Source organism: Cherax quadricarinatus, chromosome 49 (genome assembly GCF_038502225.1).
Source record: "Cherax quadricarinatus isolate ZL_2023a chromosome 49, ASM3850222v1, whole genome shotgun sequence".
NCBI lineage: Eukaryota > Metazoa > Arthropoda > Malacostraca > Decapoda > Parastacidae > Cherax > Cherax quadricarinatus.
The window spans coordinates 17,575,293-17,603,132 of NC_091340.1; the positions used below are offsets into that span (position 1 = coordinate 17,575,293).

The window sequence follows — 27,840 nt, forward strand, 5'->3', positions numbered from 1 at the left end:
AATCGGAACATTTCGTATTATTACAGTGTTTTTGGTGATTTTATCTGCAAAATAAGTGACCATGGGCCCCAAGAAAGCTTCTAGTGCCAACCCTACAGCAATAAGGGTGAGAATTACTATAGAGATGAAGAAAGAGAACATTGATAAGTATAAAAGTGGAGTGCGTGTCACCAACCTGGCCAGGTTGTACAAGAAACCCAAATCAACCATCGCTACTATTGTGGCCAACAGAAAGGCAATCAAGGAAGCTGTTCTTGCCAAAGGTTTAACTGTGTTTTCGAAACAGAGATCGCAAGTGATGGAAGATGTTGAGAGACTCTTATTGGTGTGGATAAATGAAAAACAGCTAGCAGGAGATAGCGTCTCTCAAGCGATCATAAGCGAAAAGGCTATGACGATTTAATTAAAAAAATGCCTGCAACTAGTGATGATGTGAGTGAATTTAAGGCCAGCAAAGGTTGGTTTGAGAGATTTAAGAAGCGTAGTGGCATACATAGTGTGATAAGGCATGGTGAGGCTGCCAGTTCGGACCACAAAGCAGCTGAAAAATATGTGCAGGAATTCAAGGAGTACATAGACAGTGAAGGACTGAAACCTGAACAAGTGTTTAATTGTGATGAAACAGGCCTGTTTTGGAAGAAAATGCCAAGCAGGACCTACATTACTCAGGAGGAAAAGGCACTCCCAGGACATAAGCCTATGAAAGACAGGCTTACTTTGTTGATGTGTTCCAATGCTACTGGTGATTGCAAAGTGAAGCCTTTATTAGTGTATCACTTTGAAACTCCCAGACCGTTCAGGCAAAAGAATGTCCTCAAGGAGAATTTGTGTGTGCTGTGGAGGGCAAACAGTAAGGCATGGGTCACTAGGGACTTTTTCTATGACTGGTTACACCATGCATTTGCCCCCAATGTGAAAGATTACCTAACTGAAAAGAAATTAGAACTTAAGTGCCTCCTGGTGTTAGACAATGCCCCTGGTCATCCTACAGACGTGGCAGAGCGACTTTATGGGGACATGAAATTCATTAAGGTGAAGTTTTTGCCTCCTAATACCACTCCTCTCCTGCAGCCCATGGACCAGCAGGTTATTGCAAACTTCAAAAAACTGTACACAAAAGCTCTGTTTGAAAGGTGCTTTGTAGTGACCTCAGAAACTCAACTGACTCTAAGAGACTTTTGGAGAGAGCACTTTAATATCCTCAATTGTGTAAACCTTATAGGTAAGGCTTGGGAGGGAGTGACTAAGAAGACCTTGAACTCTGCTTGGAAGAAACTGTGGCCAGAATGTGTAGACAAAAGGGATTTTGAAGGGTTTGAGGCTAACCCTGAGAGGATTATGCCAGTTGAGGAATCCATTGTGGCATTGGGAAAGTCCTTGGGGTTGGAGGTTAGTGGGGAGAATGTGGAAGAGTTGGTGGAGGAGGACAATGAAGAACTAACCACTGATGAGCTGATAGATCAACTTCAACAGCAAGAGGCCAGACCTGAGGAAACTGGTTCAGAGGAGGGGAGAGAGAAATTGAAGAAGTTGCCTACAACAAAGATTAAGGAAATCTGTGCAAAGTGGCTTGAAGTGCAAACCTTCATGGACGAAAATCACCCTCACACAGCTATTGCAAGCCGTGTTGGCAACCTGTACACTGACAATGTTGTGAAACACTTTAGGGAAGTCATAAAGGAACGAGAGGTACAGGCCACTATGGACAGATATGTTGTGCGAAAGAAGTCCAGTGACTCTGAAGCTGGTCCTAGTGGCATTAAAAGAAGAAGGGAAGTAACCCCAGAAAAGGACTCGACACCTCAAGTCTTAATGGAAGGGGATTCCCCTTCTAAACACTAACACTCTCTCTCCCCTCCTCCCATCCCATCAATCATCACCAGATCGTCAATAAAAGTAAGTGTCATGTAATTGTGCATGCTTTTTTCAGTTTGTGTGTATTAAAATTAACATTTCATGTGGTAAAATTTTTTTTTTTTTCATACTTTTGGGTGTCTTGCACGGATTAATTTGATTTCCATTATTTCTTATGGGGAAAATTCATTCGCATACCGATCATTTCGCATAACAATGAGCCCTCTTGCACGGATTAAAGTCGCTATGCGGGGGTCCACTGTACGTCAAAAACCCTGGGTCATAACCCGTACTAGTACGGCCGAAGCCCTCAAAGGGTTAATGGTCTGAGATGGTTTATTGTTGTTGAGCCCCATGCACAAATTCCATAGGTGAGATAGGGGTAAATAAGTGAGTGATATAGGGCCAGGAGGGCTGACTGTGGAACATAGTACCGTATCTTCAATAGTATGCCTACGGTCTTGGAAATTTTCTTGGAAATTTGTTGTACACGTGTTTGAAATTTGAGTCTATTATCAAGGTGGATTCCTAAGACTTTTCCCTCTGTGAGTTTTGTGATAGGTGATCTGTTTATCATTATGTTAAGAGGGATATCTGCAGCTCTGTTACCAAACAGAATGAAGTAGGTTTTGTCAATGTTGAGAGTAAGTTTGTTAGTTATCATCCAGGTAGATATTTTCTGTAATTCGGTATTCACAGTATTGGCTAGCATGACTGGGCTTGGGTGAGAGAAGACGTATGTAGTGTCATCTACAAATAGTGTGGGTCTGAGTAGTTGCGATGCATTTGGTAGGTCATTTGTGTAAACGAGAAAGAGAAGAGGGCCAAGGACACTTCCCTGTAGGACACCAACTGTAATTGGCTGTGCGGAAGAGTTTGCTCCATTTGTGTACACATATTGACTTCTGATGCTGAGGAATGACTTTAGGTAGTTGAGGGAGTGCCCTCTTATACCACAGAGCGACAAATTTATGTGGAGCAAATCATGGTCAACTGTAACAAAAGCTTTACGTAAATCAATGAAGATCCCCAGTGGGACTTCTTTTTTCTCTAGTGCAGTATATATTTGTTCTAGCATGTGTATAATAGCATCATTCGTATTTTTATTAGGCCTGAATCCAAACTGACAGGGGTTGAGTATGTTGTGGGAGATGAGGTAGCAATAGATTCGCTTATGAATTAATTTTTCGAAGATTTTAGAGAGAGGGTGTAAGTTGGATATGGGCCTATAGTTATTCAAGTCTGTTTGGTCTCCTCCTTTATGGATCGGGGTGACCCTCACTATTTTGAGAACTGTAGGGAAGGTAGAGGATTCAATGGATTTGTTAAAGATTGTTGCAATGATTGGTGACAGCACTTGCGATGCTTTTTTGTATATAAAGGGTGGTAAGGTATTTAAATCTCCTGTCTTGTTTTTTAGTGTGTTGAAAATAAGGGAGACTTCTGTTGGGTTAGTCGGAGCTAGGAACAGTGTGTTCGGGTAGTTGCCAGTGAGGTAGCCATTGTATCGTAAGGGGTTCTTAAATGGAGATATCGAGGGTTGAAGGTAGACACACTTGTTGGATGGTAACATATATATTGTCAGACTGTGATGATGAATGTGGAGCCCAGCCTCTGCCTGTCTTCGCCTGTAGGTCTACGCCGACTGAGAGGGAGGCAGAGGTACGAGCCTACACATGCGCATCCCGTGACATCACACAAAGTCACAGGCCTACAAGGGATCTCGTATCTAAAGCACATGGACGATACTAATATGCTATGCTATATAACACAGGGATCAGCAACTATGCTGACAATTGGGTAGGGTATTTGAGCTTGGGATTTTATTGGCAAGGTTTTTCCTATGGTGAAGAAATCATTGAGTCTGTTTGCTGTTTCAGTTGGTGGGAGTTGGGGTTCATCTGGTTTTGTTAGTTCAATTGCACTATTTACAGTGGAACCTCAAATATCAAACTTAATCCATTCCAAGAGTTAGTTCTAAATTTGAAAAGTCTGAAAAGCGAAGCAATATTTCCCATAAGAAATAATGGAAATACAATTAATCCGTTTCAGAAACCCAAAAATATTCACAAAAAAAAAAAAAATACATTTTATAGAGATTAATTATAGTTTTACATACACACAACAAATATAGTGTTCAATTATGTACAGTGGTCCCTCAATAATCGTCCGGCCTGAAAGTCGTCCATTTCGGAAATAGTCCCGTTATTTTGTCTACATTGGGTCGCAAATGGTCCGTTAACTCGCTAATCGTCCTTCGTCCGGGATGCGTACTCACGCTCTGAGCCGCCTGGGCCTGCCTTCCCAGCCAGTGTGCCATTGTTTACCAGTGAGTGACGGTCCCCTCACTGCTCCTATGAAATACAGTGGTCCCTCGTTGTTCGTAATTAATCCGTTCCTGGAGCCGTTACTTTAAACGAAATTTACGATTTACGAATCAATTTTCCCCATAAGAAATAATGTAAATACAATTAATCCGTTCCTGACACCCAGAAGTATTAAAACAAAAAAAATTTTAACATGAAATATACATGTAGTACATAAACAATACAATGGGAAATGATGAATGAAACATTAACAGCATAACACTTACCTTTATTGGAGATTCTTCTTAGTGTATGGAAGACTGGAGGAGGAGAGAGAGTGGATTGTTTCTAGTTTGGAAGGGGAATCCCCTACCAGCAACACCTCAGGTACCATTTGCTTTTCTGGGGTTGCTTCTCTTCTCTGTTTCTTAATGCCACTAGGACCACCTTGAGAGTCACTGGAGTCCTGTCTCACAAAATAACTGTGGAGAGAGCTCTGTTTCTGGCATCTCTTTAACACTTTCCTAAAATGGCCCAAGACTTTGTCACTGTACATGTTGCCAACCTGGCTTGCAACAACCTTGTTAGGGTGATGTTTCTCCATAAAGCTTTCCATCTTACCCCACATAGTAAAAATTTCTTTAATTTCTGAAGAAGGCACCTTCTTCCATCTCTCTTCCTCCTCCTCTGCAGCAAGATTCTGAGCTGCGATGTGTTGCTCTTCCTGCTGAAGCTCTTGCAGCTCCTCAGGTGCAATGACCTGCTGGTCCATGGGTTGGAGGAGATTATTAGGTCGAAAATTAGGTCATCCAAGTTTGGAGGATGAGCAGGCGCAATGTCCATTACTTGCACGCACTTGAGATCCAATTTCTTTTCCAGGAGATACTCCTTCACACTAGGGCCAAACACTTCATTGAACCACTCGACGAAAATTTCCCTCGTGACCCATGCCTTACTATTAGAATTCCAAAACACACACAATTTACTCTTCATAACATTGTTTTTCCTGAACACTCTGGGATTTTCAGAATGGTACACTAGTAATGGCTTCACTTTGAAATCCCCACTAGCATTAGCGCAGAACATTAGCGTCAGCCTGTCTTTCATAGGCTTATGTCCTGGCATTGCCTTTTCCTCTTGTGTAATGAAGGTCCTCTTTGGCATTTTCTTCCAAAAGAGGCATGTTTCATCACAATTGAACACTTGTTCAGGTTTCAGTCCTTCAGCCTCTATGTACTCCTGGAATTCATGCACATATTTTTCAGCCGCCTTGTGGTCCGAACTGGCAGCTTCACCATGCCTTACCACACTGTGTATGCCAGTACGGTTCTTAAATCTCTCAAACCAGCCTTTGCTGGCCTTAAATCCACTCACTTCACCACTATTTGCAGGCAATTTCTTTACCAAATCTTCATGCAACTGCCTAGCCTTTTCACAAATAAACGAAGTCATAAGAGTATCTCCTGCTAATTGTTTCTCATTTATCCACACCAATAATAACTTAACCTCTTCCAGTACTGGTGATCTCATTTTTGTCAGCATAGTTACTCCCTTTGCAACAACAGCATCCTTTATTTCATTTTTCTTGGCCACTATGGAACATAAGGTTGTGTAGGGTTTCTTATACATCCTGGACAGTTCGGCCACACTTGTACCACTTTCAAATTGTTCAATGATGGTTTTCTTAAATTCAATCGTATTTCTCACCTTCTTTACCACAGGCTTAGCACTAGGAGCTTTCTTTGGAGCCATGGTAGCTTATTTAGTACTTGCAAGCACTAAAATAAATGGAATATTATGAAATATTTCGCTGGAGCACACGAGGGGACCTTCGCTCACTGGTAAACAATGCCAGACTGGCTGCCGCCCTGGCCCACGTCGTGCGTACGCGTCCCGGACGAACTACTACTCGCGAGTCAACCTATGAAAAGCGAGTCCATGTTTATACGGAAATACCCCTATGATTGGCGAATTTTACAATTGCCGGGAACTACGAAAAGCGGGGGACCACTGTATTTCATAATATTCCATTGATTTTAGTGCTTGCAAGTGCTAAATAAGCTAGCATGGCTCCAAAGAAAGCTCCTAGTGCCAAGCCTTTGGTAAACAAGGTAAGAAATACGATTGAATTTAAGAAAAACATCATTGAACAATATGAAAATGGCGTACGTGTGGGCAAACTGGCCAGGATGTATAATAAATCCCGTGCAACCATATCTTCCATCATAGCCAAGAAAAAGGAAATCAAGGACGCTGTTGTTGCAAAGGGGGTAAATATGCTGACAAACATGAGATCACCAGTACTCGAAGATGTTGAGAAGTTATTGTTGGTGTGGATAAATGAGAAACAATTAGCAGGAGATACTCTAATGATTTCGATTATTTGTGAAAAGGCTAGGCAGTTACATGACGATTTGGTAAAGAAATTGCCTGCAACTAGTGGTGATGTGAGTGAATTCAAGGCCAGCAAAGGCTGGTTTGAGAGATTTAAGAAGCGTACTGGCATACACAGTGTGGTAAGGCATGGTGAGGCTGCCAGTTCTGACAACAAAGCGGCTGAAAAATATGTGCAGGAATTCAAGGAGTACATAGAGGCTGAAGGACTGAAACCTGAACAAGTGTTCAATTGTGACGAAACAGGCCTCTTTTGGAAGAAAATGCCAATGAGGACCTACATTACTCAGGAAGAAAAGGCACTGCCAGGACACAAGCCTATGAAAGACAGGCTGACGCTCATGTTCTCTGCTAATGCTAGTGGGGATTTCAAAGTGAAGCCGTTACCAGTGTACCATTCTGAAAATGCCAGAGTGTTCAAGAAAATCAATGTTATGAAGAGTAAATTGTGTGTGTTTTGGAGATCTAATAGTAAGGCATGGGTCACAAGGGACATTTTTGTCGAGTGGTTCAATGAAGTGTTTGGCCCTAGTGTGAAGAATTACCTCCTGGAAAAGAAATTGTATCTCAAGTGCCTCCTAGTAATGGACAATGCACCTGCTCATCCTCCAAACTTGGATGACCTAATTCTGAAGGAGTTTGGGTTAATCACAGTAAAGTTCTTGCCCCTGAATGCTGCTCCTCTCCTCCAGCCCATGGACCAGCAAGTTATTTCAAACTTTAAAAAACTCTACACCAAAGCAATGTTTGAAAGGTGCTTTAATGTGACCTCAGACACTCACTTGAGCCTAAGAGATTTTTGTAAAGAACACTTCAGTATTCTCCATTGCATAAGCCTTATAGGTAAGGCTTGGGAGGGAGTGACTACCAGGACTTTGAACTCTGTTTGGAGAAAATTATGGCCAGATTGTGTCCACAAGAGGGATTTTGAAGGGTTTGAGGCAGCCCCTGATGAGCCTATGTCAGTTGTGAACTCTATTGTGGCACTGGGGAGTTCCATGGGGTTGAATGTGAGTTTGGAGGATGTGGAAGAGTTGGTGAAGGACCTCAACGAAGAGCTAACCACTGAGGAGCTGCAAGAGCTTCAGCAGGAAGAGCAACAGATCGCAGCTCAGAATCTTGCTGCAGAGGAGGAGGAAGAGAGATGGAAGAAGGTACCTTCTTCAGAAATTAAGGAGATTTTTGAAATGTGGGGTAGGATGGAAAGATTTATGGAGAAACATCACCCTGAGAAGGATGTTGCAAGCCATATCGGCAACTTGTACAGTGACAGTCTTGGCCCATTTTAGGGAAGTTTTAAAGAGACGCCAGAAACAGAGCTCTCTGGACAGTTTTTTTGCGAGATAGGACTCCAGTGACTCTCAAGCTGGTCCTAGTGGCATTAAGAAACAGAGAAGAGAAGTAACCCCAGAAAAGCAATTGGTACCTGAGGTGTTGATGGAAAGGGATTCCCCTTCCAAACAGTAAATAATCCAATCTGTCTCCTTCTCCAGTCTTCCATACACTAAGAAGAATCGCCAATAAAGGTAAGTGTTATTCTGTTAATGTTTCATTCATCATGTGCCATTGTATTGTTTATGTACTACATCTATATTTCATGTAAAAATTTTTTTTGTTTTAATACTTCTGGGCATCAGGAATGGATTAATTGCATTTACATTATTTCTCATGGGGAAAATTGATTCGAAAATCGTCTATTTCGATAATAGTCCCACTTCCAGGAACGGATTATGGACGATTATTGAGGGACCACTGTATTAATAAATTTAAATAAACAAATAAAATAACATTTTACTTACTTTTATTGAAGATTGGTGATGGCATCTGGAAGATAGGGAGGAGGAGAGAGGGAGTTGGTTCGAAAAAAGGGTTCTATTTTCGAAGAGTTCGAAAAGTGATACGTTCAAAATTTGAGGTTCCACTGTATAATTCATTTAATTCTTGAATATGAACAAATAATCCCTTCTTTTTCATCTACAGCTGATTATTTAATAATACTGCACCCCTTCTTTAGCTCTGGCTCTCTCAGATACACCTGATTTAATCCTCTTTACTCATCCACTGAAATTCTCCCATCCCCTTGTGGATAAACAAAATTAGTGAATACAGAAGCCTACAAATTTGCACGCACATCCGGTTAGCTGGACTTGAATCCTGAAGCTGGGAATAATATTACTGTTACATGTATACAGGAGGTGAGGAGAGCTAAACCTGCCAGGGTCATGCAAGGCCTGGGAGAATAGAAGGCAATCAGATCTGATCAAAGGAAAGAGAGGATAAGTAAAAAAAATTAGTGTCTGCACTCTGAAGGAAAGGTGGGGATGTTATGGGGATTCACTAATCATGGTGTCTGCACACTTCAGGTAACAGAGTAACACATGAGGGAAGGTGAATGTGCTTCTTAGTTTTTAAAATCACCCTACCTCAGTGGAAGGTAGCCAGTTCTAAAAAAATATATACAGTGGACCCCCGGTTTACGATATTATTTCATTCCAGAAGTATGTTCAGGTGCCATTACTGAATGAATTTATTCCCATAAGGAATACCTTGAATTAGATTAGTCCATTTCAGACCCCCAAACATACACGTACAAATGCACTTACATAAATACACTTACATAATTGGTCGCATTGGGAGCTGATCGTAAAGTGGGGGACCACTGTACATGAATAGTCAAATCTACATACTAGAGTCATCAGATGTTTGCTGAAATTTCTATTTCATGGGGCTGATCTCCATCTCTTGGTCTCTAATATTGTGTACTGATGACAACTTACACTCAGTTGGCACTCTTTGCTCAACACAGAAATTTCACCACATCAACTACAAGAAGTCCTCTGAATAAAAACTATATGCTGGAGGGAGAATCAGTGTTAACCCTTTCAGGGTCCGTGCCATAAATCTACGGCATCAAAGCCAGGATCCAAACCGTAGATCTACACCATGAGCTCAGCTCAATCAGATAACCTGTGAGCGGTAAATTTGGGCCTAGATATGATAAAACACATCTATGTGGTAAGTGTGCACCACATAAAATAAATCCTGCAGCACACAGTGCATAATGAGAGAAAAAAAAACTGCGACCGTAATTTTGGATTAAAACAGTGACTCTGCAGTGTTTTTTCACGTTTTTTACAGTTGTATTCGCGATTTCTTGATCTCATTTGATCGAATGGAATATATATTATGGAAATAAAGATGATTTTGACTGGTTTTAGTACTGAAAATGGCTTGAAATTGAGCTCTAAGTAGTGGAAATGTTCAATTTTTGCCTATGTTCAAGAGTAAATAAATGTTGTCACGAATCTTATACACATCAGTTGGTGGGTCTAATATATTCAGGAATGTGCTGATATTATTTATACAATTATTACAACGTTGCATAACAGTAATTCTTCTATTTTTTGGTGTGAATAAAAAATCAAAATGGAATTAATTTGTAAAGCATGAAAACGTAACTAATGAACAGAGGAAAAGTTAATTTAGTGCCAGGAATGCTTGCATAGTTTATTCTGGACCCTTTAATAAAATTGAAATATTTTAAACTTTGTGTTAAATTGGCAAATTACCAATTTCCGATCACTTTATTGGGAAGTTGAAACAGTTGACTGGGTGATTTCTTGTGCTCAATCGATAAAATAGAAGTAATACTAGCAAAATAGCTAATAATTTGGTTGACTGGAATAATGTAATTCACCTAAAATGGGAATCAAAGTTGGCAAAATCGCCGATGTGTAAATATTGCTGATGCATCAAAATTTGTGAGAGTGTAATTTCGTCAATTTTCCATCAAATTTCGTACTTTTTGCTTTATTACCTTCAGAAAATTATTCTCTACCATTTCATAAAAAAAAATAACAAAATCTTTTTTAAATTCTTGAACCCTGGCTGTCACTCTGAGATTTGGCCTCTGGACCCTGAAAGGATTAATAATACTATAAGCAAACACATTCAGACAAATATGACACATTACAAACAATATTTACCTGTAAGAATCTTTGCAGTATTCTTCTGGTACACCAAGACACGAGGCTCACTCTTTTCAAGAGCATTTACTGCATCTACCACATTCTGTACTTGTTCTACCTAGAAAATTACAAAGTCCATTACATTTCAAAGCACTCTGAAATACAAAATGTCAATTTACAATATACAATCAAAGACTATTTTTCCCTTCATTTTATTAAACCAATCTCTTTCTCTTTCATTTCTTCCTACTTATCTCATCATCTCTCTCTCACAACACACACGTGCATGCAAGCATGTATGCACAAACTGTAGTAGTGACTAGCTAAGAGGCAGGGTCAGGAGCTGTGAATCAACCCCAATAACCCCATAAAGATGATTAGTGGTCACTTTATTAGATGCACCCTTCTAGTACAGTGGACCCCCGCATACCGTTGGCATCACATACCGTTTATTCCGCATACCGCTCACTTTAATCGCAAAAAGTTTGCCTCGCATACCGCTCAAAAACCCGCTCACCGCTGTTCGTCCGAGACGTGTCCAATGTGCGCCTTAGCCAGCCTCACATGTTCCGCCGGTGGCATTGTTTACCAGCCAGCCTCCGCGGTAGCATCCAAGCATACAATCGTAACATTTCGTATTATTACAGTGTTTTTGGTGATTTTATCTGGAAAATAAGTGACCATGGGCCCCAAGAAAGCTTCTAGTGCCAACACTACAGCAATAAGGGTGAGAATTACTATAGAGATGAAGAAAAAGATCATTGATAAGTATGAAAGTGGAGTGCGTGTCTCCGAGCTGGCCAGGTTGTATAATAAACCCCAATCAACCATCGCTACTATTGGTGGTACAGCTGCTGCTGCTGCACTGTCAGCTGCTGCTGCTGCTGTAGCATCATCTGCTGCTGCTGTAGCATCGTCTGCTGCTGCTGTAGCACTGTCAGCTGCTGCTGCTGCTGTAGCATCGTCTGCTGCTGCTGTAGCATCGTCTGCTGCTGCTGCTGCTGTAGCATCGTCTGCTGCTGCTGTAGCATCGTCTGCTGCTGCTGTAGCACTGTTGTTGGTGTGGCTTATTGAGAATATACCAAGAAACAATTAACCCCAGAGGATTTGCCACCCAGGATAACCCAAAAAAGTCAGTGTCATCGAAGACTGTCTAACTTATTTCCATTGGGGTCCTTAATCTTGTCTCCCAGGATGCAACCCACACCAGTTGACTAACACCCAGGTGAACAGGGAAAAATGCCTGGAACTAGTGCACATATTGGTGAATTTAAAGCCAGCAAAGGTTGGTTTGAGAGATTTAAGAATCGTAGTGACATACACAGTGTGATAAGGCCTGTTCTGGAAGAAAATACCAAACAGGACCTACAGTACTCAGGAGGAAAAGGCACTCCCAGGACACAGTGTCTCATCAGTCATTGCTGCATCTTCAGTAAAGGTAAGTGTCATTTATTCTTCATTTAGTAGACTAGTACATGCACAATATATACTGTGCATGTACTACTCTACTACTGTGCATGTATCCTTCTCTTTGTGTGTAGGAAAATGTATATTTCACGTGGTAAAATTTTTTTTTTCATACTTTTGGGTGTCTTGCACGGATTAATTTGATTTCCATTATTTCTTATGGGGAAAATTCATTCGCATACCGATTATTTCGCATACCAATGAGCCCTCTTGCACGGATTAAAATCGGTATGCGGGGGTCCACTGTACTGGGTAGGGCCCCCCTTTGGTCCTAGAACAGCCTGAATTTTCAGTGGCATGGATTCTATAAGGTGCTGGAAACATTCCTTAGAAATTCTGGTCTATATTGTCATGATAGTACCACACAGTTGCTGTAGATTTGCAGGCTGCACATACATGCTGTGACTCTCGTTCCACCACATTCCAAAGGTTTATGCCATATTCTGACCCTACCATCTACATGTCACAACAGAAATCATGATACATCACACCAGGTGACATTTTTTTCAATCTTCAACTGTACAGTTTTGGTGAGCTCTTATACACTGCAGTCTCAGTTTCCTGTTCTTAGCCGAGAGGAGTGGAACCCAATGTGTTCTCCTGTTGCTGTAGAGAATCCATTTCCACGATCAACATGTTGTGCATTAAGAGATGCTCCTCTGCATACCTCTGTTGTTATGTGTTATTATTTGATTTACTGTCACCTTCCTATCACCTTGAACCAGTCTGGCCATTTATCTCTGACCTCTCTCATTAATACATTATTTGAGTTATGTCACCTTCCCATCACCTTGAACCAGTCTGGCCATTCATCTCTGACCTCTCTCATTAACAAGGCATGTGCACCCGCAGAACTGCTGCTCACTGAATTTTTTATGTTTTTCACACCATTCTCTGTAAATTCTAGACACTGTAGTGCATGAAATCTCAGAGCAACAGTTTCTGAGATATTCAAACCATCCATTTTCAACACCAATAATCATTTAATATACAAATTATAAATAGTTCCATAGTCAAAGTCAGTCAGATCACATTTCTTTCTCTTTCTGATGTTCGGTCTACACAACAACTGAACCTCTTAACCATGTCTGCATGCTTTTAGGCACTGAGGTTCTGTCATGTGTTTGGCTGATTAGACATTTACATCAATGAACAGATGTACCTAATAAAAGTGCCCACTGAGAGTATTTATTATATATAGTCACACAATACCCATAAAATCCTCACTATTTCTCTGCAAACATACTTTCTCTTACCTGACTCTTTGGAAAATTCTCTTAGATACTGTGTGAGGTTTCATCAAAAAGTTCTGACTATCTTTTACAGGTGGCACTGTGGATGCAGTGAACTGTGCTGTACCACATGGTCAGTCAGTTCTTTTAGAAAGATTCTGATGGAATTAATGATAATATAACTAGAATAAACTGCCACAAGCTGTGTGAAAATAGTTGCTAGTTTCTGCACAATGACAATGCATTTTTGTAAGTTGCTGTTTCCTTTCAAGAATTTTTTGATGAAAAGATTCCTTTCATACCACACCCTCTGTATTCATTCATACATGTTCATTGTGATTCCTTTCTGTTTCCAAATATCAAAATGAAGTTGCAAGGAAGAAAATATGATGATATTCCAACCATCCATGAAAATTTGACAGTGGAATGACAAACTCACAGTTAAACACTTCCAACACTGCTTCTGAAACTGGCAGTATTCTGGGAAGAATACTGTCAATGGGACAACTCATAAAAATAATAACTACTGCCTCACCCACCATTAATAACAGTTGCTTTACCACCATCCATCATACCCACTGCTTTACCACCTTCCATTATACCCACTGCTTTACCACCATCCATCATACCCACTGCTTTACCACCTTCCATCATACCCACTGCTTTACCACCATCCATCATACCCACTGCTTTAATACCTTCCATCATACCCACTGCTTTACCACTTTCCATTATACCCACTGCTTTACCACCATCCACCATACCCACTGCTTTACCACTATCCATCATACCCACTGCTTTACCACCATCCATCATACCCACTGCTTTAATACCTTCCATCATACCCACTGCTTTACCACTTTCCATTATACTCACTGCTTTACCACCATCCATTATACCCACTGCTTTACCACCATTCATCATACCCACTGCTTTACCACATTCCATCATACCCACTGCTTTAATACCTTCCATCATACCCACTGCTTTACCACTTTCCATTATACCCACTGCTTTACTACCATCCATCATACCCACTGCTTTACCACCATCCATCATACCCACTGCTTTACCACCTTCCATCATACCCACTGCTTTACCACCTTCCATCATACCCACTGCTTTACCACCATCCATCATACCCACTGCTTTACCACCATCCATCATACCCACTGCTTTACCACATTCCATCATACCCACTGCTTTACCACCATCCATCATACCCACTGCTTTACCACATTCCATCATACCCACTGCTTTACCATCATCCATCATACCCACTGCTTTACCACCATCCATCATACCCACTGCTTTACCACATTCCATCATACCCACTGCTTTACCACCATCCATCATACCCACTGCATTACCCTCTTCCATCATATCCACTGTTTTACCATCATCCATCATACCCACTGCTTTACCATCATCCATCATACCCACTGCTTTACCACCATCCATCATACCCACTGCATTACCCTCTTCCATCATATCCACTGTTTTACCATCATCCATCATACCCACTGCTTTACCATCATCCATCATACCCACTGCTTTACCACCATCCATCATACCCACTGCATTACCCTCTTCCATCATATCCACTGCTTTACCACCATCCATCATACCCACTGCATTACCCTCTTCCATCATATCCACTGTTTTACCACCCTCCATCATATCCACTGTTTTACCACCCTCCATCATATCCACTGTTTTACCTCCCTCCATCATATCCACTGTTTTACCTCCCTCCATCATATCCACTGTTTTACCTCCCTCCATCATATCCACTGTTTTACCTCCCTCCATCATATCCACTGTTTTACCACCCTCCATCATATCCACTGTTTTACCTCCCTCCATCATATCCACTGTTTTACCACCCTCCATCATATCCACTGTTTTACCACCCTCCATCATATCCTTGAAATTGAGCTCGAAGAGTAGCAGAAATGTTTGATATTTACCAACGTTCAAGAGTAAGCAAATCACACCGCACGTCCACTACACATCAACTGGGGAGTCTAATATTCTTTCACTACTGCACTGATATTATTTATACCATTTTTACAATAATGCAGTATCTGCACAACAGTAAATCACCTAATTTTTGTGTGAATAAAAAATCAAAATAGAAAGCAAGAGTAATATACGAGGGGCCTGGAGATGTGACTAAAGAACAGAGGATGTGTTATTTAAGTGCCAAGAATGTCTGCATTGTTTATTCTGGACCCTATTTTGAAATTGGCATCCTTTTTAATTTGCTTGAAATTGGCCAAATTGCCAATTTCTGACCACTTTATTGGGTAGTTGAAATCGGTGAATGAGCAGTTTCTTGTACTCAACTGATACAGAAAATGGAGTTCTAAAGAAATAACTGAGTTTGGTCGAATGGAACAATGGAATTGGCCAAAAATAGGGCTCAAAGTCAGCGAAATCTCCAATGCGTATATGTCGTCGAGATCGCTAACTTTGCGGGAGCACAATTCCGTAAGTTTTCGATCAAATTTCGTACTTTTGGTGTCATTACCACTGGGAAAAGATTCTCTATCATTTCATAAGATTTTTTTTTTCCCAAAAATTTTTCAACACCAGGAGACACTTCAGGATTTGGGGTTGCAACAGTCAGAGGGTTAATAGTCTGTGAAGTGCCGGGGGAATCTGAAATGATGACAAACGCCGAAGAAGACACACATGTAATACGGAGAAGCGCTATGAGGATGGCATACAACTCGGCAGTAAAAATACTAGCCGAGTCTAACAAATCCCCCCGGACAGCATCGTCAGGGAACACCGCCGCAAACTCAACACCATCAGAAGGTTTAGAACCATCTGTATAAACAGCGATGGCACGAGTGGGCAACCGGTAGTGATCAAGAAAAACAGAGTGAGAAACTGCCATAGGTAGGAGAGCTTTAGTGCACGGCAGTAAGGGAAAACAGACACGAACCATCAGAACCTTAAATAAATAACAAAAAGGCACAATACCGTGACTGGAACGATACACAAATAAATAACCCGCACATAAAAGAGAGAAGCTTACGACGACGTTTCGGTCCGACTTGGACCATTGACAAAGTCACAGTGTGACTTTGTCAATGGTCCAAGTCGGACCGAAACGTCGTCGTAAGCTTCTCTCTTTTATGTGCGGGTTATTTATTTGTGCATCAGAACCTTCCAAGGGGGATGGGAAGAAGCGGACAGTACAAGAACATACAAGGAAGGTAACTGAGGGAAGATTGGAGTGAAGACAAAGAGAAAATGGGCGGAGTAAGCAGGGGAGTTGATCAAATAACAGGCTTCTACTAATGTCTGAGACCAACCTATAAGTAGAAGGAACACGAAAGTCATGAGAGTGGCAAATGAAGGCAATGAGCATCATGACAATCGGCTAAGGAAGGAACATTCACCTCAGCATAGAGGCTTTCAACAGGGGATGAATGAAAGGCACCAAAGCATAAACATAGACCCTGATGATGAAGGGGATCTAACTTAGAAAGAATTGCAGGAAAAGCCACAGACTCGACTTGGTCACCATAATTCAGCTTTGACAAGATTAGGGCAGAATGCAAACGGAGGAGTCCAGTGATCTGCACTAGAAAACTTAAATCCATGAGAAGTGGCCCAGTGGGAAACACAGTCAATCGCATCCTGAAGGGAGGCCGCTACTAGGCAACATTCAGTGCCTGCATAAGCTATAGCAAAGTCATCCACATAATGAGATGACCAAATATGCAATGGAAGACTGAGGCACCAAAACGAACACAAAAACGTCCATCAGATAAGAAAGCATCAAGGAGGGTCGGTAGATTACTGTGGAGGCCTAAGGAGTGGGACTGGGCTAAGATGTTATACCTCCAAGTGGTGTCACATGCCTTCTCGAGATCAAAAAGACTGCCAGGACAGAGTGTTTATTAACAAAGGCATTGCGCACACATGTATCTAAGTAGAGCAAGGGGTCCAAAGTAGAGCGGCCCCTGCAAAAGCCATGTTGGTGAGGAGAAAGACTATCGTGAGTCTCCAAATACTATATCAGACGTCTATTCACCAATCGTTCCATCACCTTGAAGACTACACTGGTCAGAGCAATGGGACAATAATAAGATGTATCAAACCCCGAAGTGCCTGGCTTGCAAAATGGTAGTACAATGGCAGATTTCCATTGTTGAGAGAGAACCCCTCATGACCAAACAAGACTGAAAAGACACAAAAGGCCTGTAAGGGTTGTAGAATGCAGATGTTGTAGCATACGGATATGAATATCATCAGGCCCAGCTGCCGTTGACCAACAAGCGGAAAGCGTGGACTCTAGCACTTGGGAGTAAAAAGTACATTACATGGCTCCATTCCATTAGAAGAGAAATCCAAGGGCAATTACTCTCTGTCAGACTTAGAAGTGAGAAATGAGGGACAGAGGTGAAGCCCTTGGGAGATACGGACAAAATAGTTCCAGATTTCCATGAAAACTTCAAGAGGTTCTGCAACATTAACACCAGCAACCCCCAAACAGGACCTGGGTCCAAAGCATACTTGCCACACAGCTTCTGTTCCTTCCTCCAAACTGCATGCACAGGGGAAGTCAAGGTAACAGTAGAAACGTAGTCTTGCCAACAAGTGCATTTGGCGTCACGTATGATGTGGCAAGCGACTGCCCTTCCCCACTTAAAATCCAAAAGATGATCTGCGGTCCAATTATATCCATAACGGCCCCACGCAGCACATTTCAAACAAACTGCAAGGGCACGTGCAGATCACCAAGGCACGCATGTCTGAGAATGCCTAGAGGTTTGAGGACTAGAACGTGAGGCTGCAGTCAAAACTAAGGTTGAAAACTGGTGCACCAGCTCATCAATAGAGGACAAAGAAGGGTCCCCACAAAAAGCGGTAAGATTAGAGTATAAGTCCTAATCTTCTCGTCCAAGTTGCCAGCGGGGGCTACGAGGAGGTCGGGAATATGTAGAAGAAGTAAGAATAATGGGAAAGTAATCACTGGTATGAAAATCAGGGAGAAAAGAAGAAGCGTAATCAAGCGCAATTAATGTGGAGAAGACAGAAAGATCAATGCAAGGGAGAGACTGAGTGCGAGAGTCAAAGTAGATGGGAGCACCTGTGTTTAAAACATGAAGAGGATGAGAAGTGAGAAGAGTCTCCAACTGATCACCATGAGAGTCACAGTGGGACCCTCCCCAAAGATAATGATGAGCACTAAAATCACCTAACAAGATGGGCAGCAGCAGAGAAGAGATTAAGAATGCAACATCCAAGATACAGACTGCACGGGAAGGCAAAAAGATAGAGAGAGCAAACTGTATATCACCTGTGCAAATAAATACGGGCTGCAGTATAATGCAGTAGAGAACAAACAAAGGCCTGTTGAAACGGTACACCAATGCACACAAGAAGCGCACTCTCATTAAATGCTTCACCAGGAAAGGAATCAGAAAAAAATGCAACAGCACACAGCCTGAAATGGGACGGATAACAGCTGAACAAACTTTAGGCTCTTGTAACCCGACATATACTGGGAAAACTGGGAGAGCAACACCTGTAGCTCCCCCCCAATTACCCTTCAGGCCACAAAAATTCCATTGTAAATAAGTCATTATTCACAAAGATAGGTATACCAACAATGAGAAGTGATATAATTTATGGGCTAGTAGGGTCAGTGAACTCACTGTGTGGAGGCAATGGAAAGCGAGTAAACAGGGAGGAATCGGAATGATGTGTAGGAAAAGATTGCTGAGAGGGTTGTGAAAAGTAAGAAGGGGCATAAGGAGGTGCACCAGTGTCCACTGAGGGTTTCGTCTTCTCAATATACTGTAGTTGGAGAGAGCGTCAAGTGTTTCAGCGGATAAGGAAGATGCCGATACCATGACTTCAGAGACAGGCGAAGGAGAACAAGTAGAGATTGGAGAGACTATGGAGGGAACCAAAGAGGTCTGAGAGGGGAAGGGAGTATGAACCTGGAGAGATGCACCGGCGGGGACAGAAAAGACCTGCAGTGGAACAGGAGAGGAAGGAGGCTGGAAGGGGACTGGGGAAGAATTCTAGGGGGGGGGTAAAAGGAGAAGAGGGGACCACATGAGGGGGGTGAACCTCCATCTTCATGTGAGAGTTAGAAAGGGGATGAGAACTAGGCACCGAGGCCAAAAAGGAGAACTGCTGAGAAATTGTAAGCACTGGAGAAATGCGAAGCGACTTGGGCTTAGGAGAGAGTTTCAACTTCACAGGTAATAGGCGTGAAGAAGATGCAGGTGTGCAAGGCCTCGCAGACTGAGAAACTAGTGGGCGAGAAGATGAAGAAGTAGAGGTAGCTACCAACTGTCTGAATTCTTCAATCACCACTCTACCTCATAGTTTTATTTGTTTTCAATCACTACAAGATCATTTACCGACTATTCGGACTTACCCCAGGCTCTCTGACCAGTTTGCATACCTAAATAATGTATATCAGAGCTTATTTCCTCTATTCAATTTATTACAATATACAGTACACTACTGTACATATATTTAAAAATATACCAGAAATGTTATAAATGGTGCAAAGATGACATTAAAAGAATATCAAAGATGGCTGACAAAAAACCACTGCCATTACAGTATGCTCCTCACTTAGTGACGAATTCATTTACCAATGTGGTCTTAGGAATGGAAGTCTGTCGTTAAGTGAGGAGAGGTTGCATTTGTATTTTACCTTATCACTGCCCTATTTTACTATTTACAATTTTCTTATTATCTGTTGTCACAATTTTATTTTATTTTACTTTTTTTAATACAGTATCTGCTGTTGCCAAATATTCCCATTTACAATTTATTAATAACTGTTGTTTACCAACTTATAATCATATTACTGCTAAAATCCACATAGTTTTTAACCCTTTCAGGGTCCAAGGCCAAAATCTGAAGTGGTGCACCAGTGTCCAAGAATTTAAAAAAAAAAAAAAAAAAAATTATTTTTTCTTATGAAATGGTAGAATCTTTTTGTGAAGGTAATAAAACAAAAAGCAAAAAATTTGATGGAAAATTGACGAAATTATGCTCTCGCGAATTTTGATGTGTCAGCGATATTTACGAATCGGTGATTTTGCCGACTTTGACTCCCATTTTAGGCCAATTACATTATTCCAGTCAACCAAATTCTTAGCTATTTCACTAGTATTACTTCTATTCTATCGACTGAGCACAAGAAATCACCAAGTCAACTGTTTCAACTACAAAATAAAGTGATCGGAAATTGGTAATTTGGCCAATTTAACACAAAGTTCAAAATATTCCAATTTAAAAATAGGATCCAGAACAAACAATGTAGGTATTCCTGGCACTAAACTAACATTTCCCCTGTTTGTTAGTTACATTTTGAGGCTTTACAAATAAGTTCCATTTTTATTTTTTATTCACATAATGAATTTTTTTCACACTAAAAAATGGAAGATTTACTGTTATGCAATATTGTAATAATTATATAAATATCATCACCACATTTGTGAATGCATATTAGACCCACCAGCTGGCGTGTATTAGACGTGTGAGGTTGTTTGTTTACTCTTGAACATCTGCAAAAATTTAACATTTCCGCTACTTTGAGCTCAGTTTCAAGCCATTTCCAGTGCTAAAACCAATCAAAATCATCTCTATTTCTGTAATATGTCTTCCATTCTATCAAATGAGACCAAGAAATCGCAAATACAACTATAAAAAACATACGAAAAAACACTGCAAAGTCACTGTTTTAATCGAAAATCACGGTCTCAGATTTTTTTTCTCTCATTATACACAGTGTGCTGCAGGATTTGTTTTATGTGGTGCACACATACCACATAGATGTATTCTCTCATATCTAGGCCCAAATTTACCACTCACAGTTTATCAGAGTGAGCTGAGCTCATGGCGTAGATCTACGGTTTGGACCCTGAACGTAAAGCTGTAGATCTACGGGACGAACCCTGAAAGGGTTAATTCAGAAGAGTGCAAATTTTATTCTACTATCAATTGTAAACAACTTATGTTAGCTTCAGTGTAATTACAAGTCACAGTCTGGTGCTATATTATCTTGTACTCTTGTCTTAACCCTTTCACTATTGAGACACCTGCTCACAAACTTGCTCTGTGTTGAAGAATTAAAAAAAAAAAAATCTTATGAAATGACAGAGAATCTTTTCCTGACGGTAATGACACCAAAAGTACAAAATTTCATGGAAAACTTGCAGAATTACGCTCTTGCGAAGTTAGCGGTCTCAGCGATATTTACGCATCGGCGATTTTGCCCACTTTGAGCCCTATTTTCGGCCACTTACATTGTTCCAGTCAACCAAACTCATAGCTATTACGCTAGAGCTCCATTTGTTCTAACGACTGAGTACAAGAGACCACCCATTTACCGCTTTCAACTACCCAATAGTGATCAGAAATTGGTAATTTGGCCAATTTCATACACAATTCAAGTATGGCCAATTTCAAAATAGGGTCCAGAATTAACAACACAAACATTCCTAGCAGTAAAATAACATTTTCTCTGTTCATTATTCATGTCTCCGGGTCCCTCTTATATTACGCTTGCTTTCCATTTTGAATTTTTATTCACACATAAAATAGAAGATTTACTGTTAGGCAGTAAAAATTGTATAAATAATATCAGCACATTTGTGAAAGCATATTAGACCCACCAGTTGACGTGTACTGGATGCATGACGTGATTTGTTTACTCTTGAACATTGGCAAAAATTGAACATTTCCACTACTTTGAGCTCAATTTCAAGGTACAGTTGCTCTCCGTTATCGCCGATTTCCGTTTATGCCGACTTTTCTCGTCAAAATATTGGCTCCATTTTCGTCAATGGTACAGAACTTGTCCAGTGCCCAGAGCACACAAAAAGCCACCTCCCACAAGCATTCTCAGGCAGTGTCGTGTTGTTTCTTGGTGTGAACATATCCTGCGAGGTCATACGAAACATTTTGTAATAATCCATTTTTTTGGCACTTGTTTAATGAGACTCCTAAATAAACCACCATGGGCCCAAAGAAAGCTTCTAGTGCCAGCCCTTTGGTAAAGAATGTGAGAAACACAATAGAATTCAAGAAAACGTTTGTAGAAAAATACAAAAGTGGTGGTGGTAAGGGGTGGTAGTAGTTGTGATGGTCATGGTGGTAGAGGGTGGTAGTGGTTGTGATGGTCATGGTGGTAGAGGGTGGTAGTGGTTGTGATGGTGGTAGAGGGTGGTAGCTGTTGTGATGGTGGTAGAGGGTGGTAGTAGTTGTGATGGTGGTAGAGGGTGGTAATGGTAATGATGGTGGTAGTGGTTGTGATGCTGGTAGAAGGTGGTGGTTGTGATGGTGGTAGTGGTTGTGATCGTAGTGGTTGTGATGGTGGTAGAGGGTGGTAGTGATGGTGGTAGAGGGTGGTAGTGATGGTGGTAGAGGGTGGTAGTGATGGTGGTAGAGGGTGGTAGTGATGGTGGTAGAGGGTGGTAGTGATGGTGGTAGAGGGTGGTAGTGATGGTGGTGGAGGGTGGTAGTGATGGTGGTAGAGGGTGATAGTGGTTGTGATGGTGGTAGAGGGTGGTAATGGTAATGATGGTGGTAGTGTTTGTGATGGTGGTAGAAGGTGGTAGTAATGGAGAATTGTGCAATATTGAGTAGGATGGAAAGATTTGTGGCATAAAAAACAAAGAAGGGAAGTGACCTCGGATAAAGACTTGGTGCCTAGTCCTAATGGAGGGGGATTCCCCTTCCAAAGAATAACCTCTTCCCTCTCCCCTTTCCCCTGTCTTTCATCCATCAACAACAGTCTTCAATAAAGGTAAGTGTCACATTGAATGTTCATTCCTTTGTGCATGTAAATTTATCTTTAAACCGTGAACGGTCCAAACGTATATATACGTTCACTACCCCAGTGTCCCGAATATTTTGAAAAATAAAAAAAATTGTTTTTTTTTTTTGTTTTTAATGAAAATAAAGAGTACATTTTTCTAATTTTTTTTTTCAACAAGTCGGACGTCTCCCACCGAGGCAGGGTGACCCAAAAAAGAAAGAAAATCCCCAAAAAGAAAATATTTTCATCATCATTCAACACTTACACCTCGCTCACATATAATCACTGTTTTTGCAGAGGTGCTCAGAACACAACAGTTTAGAAGCATATACGTATAAAGATACACAACATATCCCTCCAAACTGCTAATATCCCGAAACCCCTCCTTTAGAGTGCAGGCATTGTACTTCCCATTTCCAGGACTCAAGTCCGGCTATATAAAAATAACCGGTTTCACTGAATCCCTTCACTAAAAATTACCCTGTTCACACTCCAACAGATTGTCAGGTCCCAAATACCATTCGTCTCCATTCACTCCTATCGAGCACGCTCATGCACGCCTGCTGGAAGTCCAAGCCCCTTGCCCATAAAACCTCCCATAACCCTTCCTTCCAAACTTTTCGAGGATGACCCCTACCCCATCTTCCTTCTACCGATTTAAATGATCTCTATGTCATTCTAATTTGATCCATTCTCTCTAAATGACCAAACCATCTCAACAACCCCACTTCAGCCCTCTCACTAATACTTTCATTAACTCCACACCTTCTCCTAATTTCCACACTCCGAATTTTCTGCATAATATTTACACCACACATTGCCCTTAGACAGGACATCTCCACTGCCTCCAACCATCTCCTTGCTGCTGCATTCACAACCCAAGCTTCACACCCATATAAGAGTGTTGGTACTACTATACTTTCATACATTTCCTTCTTTGCCTCCATAGATAACGTTTTTTGACTCCACATATACCTCAACACACCACTCACCTTTTTTCCCTCATCAATTCTATGATTAACCTCATCCTTCATAAATCCATCCGCCGACATGTCAACTCCCAAGTACGTATCTGAAAACATTCACTTCTTCCATACCCCTCCTTCCCAATTTGATATCCAATTTTTCTTTATCTAAATCATTTGATACCCTCATCACCTTACTCTTTTCTATGTTCACTTTCAGCTTTCTACCTTTACACACACTCCCAAACTCATCCACTAACCTTTGCAATTTTTCTTTAGAATCTCCCATAAGCACAGTATCATCAGCAAAAAGTAACTGTGTCAATTCCCATTTTGTATTTGATACCCCATAATTTAATCCCACCCCTCTCCCGAACACCCTAGCATTTACTTCTTTTACAACCCCATCTATAAATATATTAAACAACCATGGTGACATTACACATCCCGGTCTAAGACCTACTTTTACTGAGAAGTAGTCTCCCTCTCTTCTACACACCCTAACCTGAGCCTCACTATCCTCATAAAAACTCTTTACAGCATTTAATAACTTACCACCTATTCCATATACTTGCAACATCTGCCATATTGCTCCCCTATCCATTCTATCATATGCCTTTTCTAAATCCATAAATGCAATAAAAACTTCCCTACCCTTATCTAAATACTGTTCACATATATGCTTCAATGTAAACACTTGATCTAAACATCCCTTACCCACTCTGAAACCTCCTTGCTCATCCGCAATCCTACATTCTGTCTTACCTCTAATTCTTTCAATTATAACCCTACTGTACACTTTTCCTGGTATACTCAGTAAACTTATTCCTCTACAATTTTTACAATCTCTTTTGTCCCCCTTCCCTTTATATAAAGGGACTATACATGCTCTCCACCAATCCCTAGGTACCTTCCCCTCTTTCATACATTTATTAAACAAAAGTACCAACCACTCCAACACTATATCCCCCCTGTGCTTTTAACATTTCTGTCATGATCACATCAGTTCCAGCTGCTTTACCTCCTTTCATTCTAAGTAATGCTTCACGTACCTCCCCCACACTTACATTCTGCTCTTCTTCACTCCTAAAAGATGGTATACCTCCCTGGCCAGTGCATGAAATTATCGCCTCCCTTTCTTCCTCAACATTTAAAAGTTCCTCAAAATATTCTCGCCATCTACCTAATACCTCCATCTCCCCATCTACTAACTCCCCTACTCTGTTTTTAACTGACAAATCCATATGTTCCCTAGGCTTTCTTAACTTGTTTAACTCATTTAAAAAATTTTTTCTTATTTTCATTAAAATTTCTTGACAGTGCCTCTCCCACTCTATCATCTGCTCTCCTTTTGCACTCTCTCACCACTCTCTTCACCTTTCTTTTACTCTCCATATACTCTGCTCTTCTTATAACACTTCTGCTTTGTAAAAAACTCTCATAAGCTAACTTTTTCTCTTTTATCACACCCTTTACTTCATCATTCCACCAATCACTCCTCTTTCCTCCTGCCCCCACCCTCCTATAACGACCAACTTCTGCCCCACATTCTAATACTGCATTTTTAAAACTATTCCAACCCTCTTCAACCCCCCCACTACTCATCTTTGCACTAGCCCACCTTTCTGCGAAAAGTCGCTTATATCTCACCTGAACTTCCTCCTCCCTTAGTTTATACACTTTCACCTCTCTCTTACTTGTTGTTGCCACCTTCCGCTTGTCCCATCTACCTCTTACTCTAACTGTAGCTACAACTAAATAATGGTCCGATATATCAGTTGCCCCTCTATAAACATGTACATCCTGGAGCCTACCCATCAACCTTTTATCCACCAATACATAATCTAACAAACTACTTTCATTACGTGCTACATCATACCTTGTATATTTATTTATCCTCTTTTTCATAAAATATGTATTATTACCAAATCTCTTTCTACACATAGCTCAATTAAAGGCTCCCCATTTACATTTACCCCTGGCACCCCTAATTTACCTACTACTCCCTCCATAACATTTTTACCCACTTTAGCATTGAAATCCCCAACCACAAGTACTCTCACACTTGGTTCAAAACTCCCCACGCATTCACTCAACATTTCCGAAAATCTCTCTCTCTTGTATACACTTCTCTCTTCTTCAGGCACATATACGCTTACTATAACCCCCTTTTCACGTCCAACCTTTATTTTACTCCACATAATCCTTGAATTAATACATTTGTAGTCCCTCTTTTCCTGCCATAGCTTATCCTTCAACATTATTGCTACTCCTTCTTTAGCTCTAACTCTATTTGAAACCCCTGACCTAATCCCATTTATTCCTCTCCACTGAAACTCTCCCACCCCCTTCAGCTTTATTTCCCTTAAAGCCAGGACATCCAGCTTCTTCTCATTCATAACATCCACAGTCATCTCTTTCTTATCATTTGCATAACATCCACGCACATTCAGACTTCCCAATTTGACAATTTTCTTCTTATTCTTTTTAGTAATCTTTACAGGAAAAGGGGTTACTAGCCCATTGTTCCCGGCATTTTAGTTGACTTTTACAACACGCATGGCTTACGGAGAAAAGATTCTTATTCCACTTCCCCATGGATATAAAAGGAAAAGTAATAAGACCAAGAACTATTAAGATAAAATCAAAGAAAACTCAGATGAGTGTGTATAAATAAACGTGTACATGTATGTGTAGTGTGACCTAAGTGTAAGTAGAAGTAGCAAGATATAACTGTAATCTTGCATATTTATGAGACAGACAAAAGACACCAGCAATCCTACCATTCATTTTACACTCACTTAGCAGGACGGTAGTACCTCCCTGGGCGGTTGCTGTCTACCAACCTACTACTACAGGATAAAAAAAAAATTAGGGTCAGTACTTACAGAGATACGAGGCCGAGAAGTTGGCAATGGATGCTCATGTAACAGCAACATCGAGTCCTGCCGTTTGCAGAGGTGCTGCCGATATACATTTTTTTTTCTATTTTTTTTCATATATTTTACATAATTTTTATGTTCTGATAATTACAATTTATAGCAGTTCTTTTCATTTCATAACCAATCTTTGTTCTGACACTAGTATTAGGTACTGAAATTGTACTCAAATTGTCACAACACACTGACAGGTGGACATTTACACCTGACTTGGCCATTTACTATTGTCTTGGAATATATACAAAGTATTTACAGTGTATAGGTCCCAGCAATGTTTTGGATATGTGGAGGAGGAGGAGGAAGAGGAGGAGGAGGAGGAGGAGGAGGAGGACGAGGAGGAGGACGAGGAGGAGGACGAGGAGGAGGACGAGGAGGAGGACGAGGAGGAGGACGAGGAGGAGGACGAGGAGGAGGACGAGGAGGAGGACGAGGAGGAGGACGAGGAGGAGGAGGAGGAGGAGGAGGAGGAGGAGGAGGAGGAGGAGGAGGAGGAGGAGGAGGAGGAGGAGGAGGAGGACAAGGAGAAGGACGAGGAGGAGGACGAGGAGGAGGAGGACGAGGAGGAGGACGAGGAGGAGGACGAGGAGGAGGAGGACGAGGAGGAGGAGGAGGAAAGAAGGAGAAGGAAAGAAGAAGAAGGAAAGAAGAAGAAGGAAAGAAGAAGAAGGAAAGAAGAAGAAGGAAAGAAGAAGAAGGAAAGAAGAAGAAAAGAAGGAAAGAAGAAGAAAAGAAAAAGAAGAAGAAAAGAAGAAGAAGAAGAAAAGAAGAAAAGAAGAAGAAGAAGAAAAGAAGAAAAGAAGAAGAAGAAGAAAAGAAGAAAAGAAGAAGAAAAGAAGAAAAGAAGAAGAAAAGAAGAAGAAAAGAAGAAGAAAAGAAGAAGAAAAGAAGAAAAGAAGAAGAAAAG

The 27,840-nt window shown here is 41.0% G+C and overlaps 1 protein-coding gene across 3 annotated transcripts in view; it reads right to left on the minus strand.

Annotated features, from left to right (window-relative positions):
- The window catches only part of pps (protein partner of snf), a 593,176-nt gene that overhangs the window by 373,902 nt on the left and 191,434 nt on the right, over positions 1–27,840 (minus strand). For all 3 annotated transcript variants that reach the window (XM_070095224.1, XM_070095226.1, XM_070095225.1), the window contains one exon: positions 10,541–10,640. In XM_070095224.1, the coding sequence (XP_069951325.1) occupies positions 10,541–10,640 (100 nt within the window). The remainder of the gene's footprint in view (positions 1–10,540; positions 10,641–27,840) is intronic.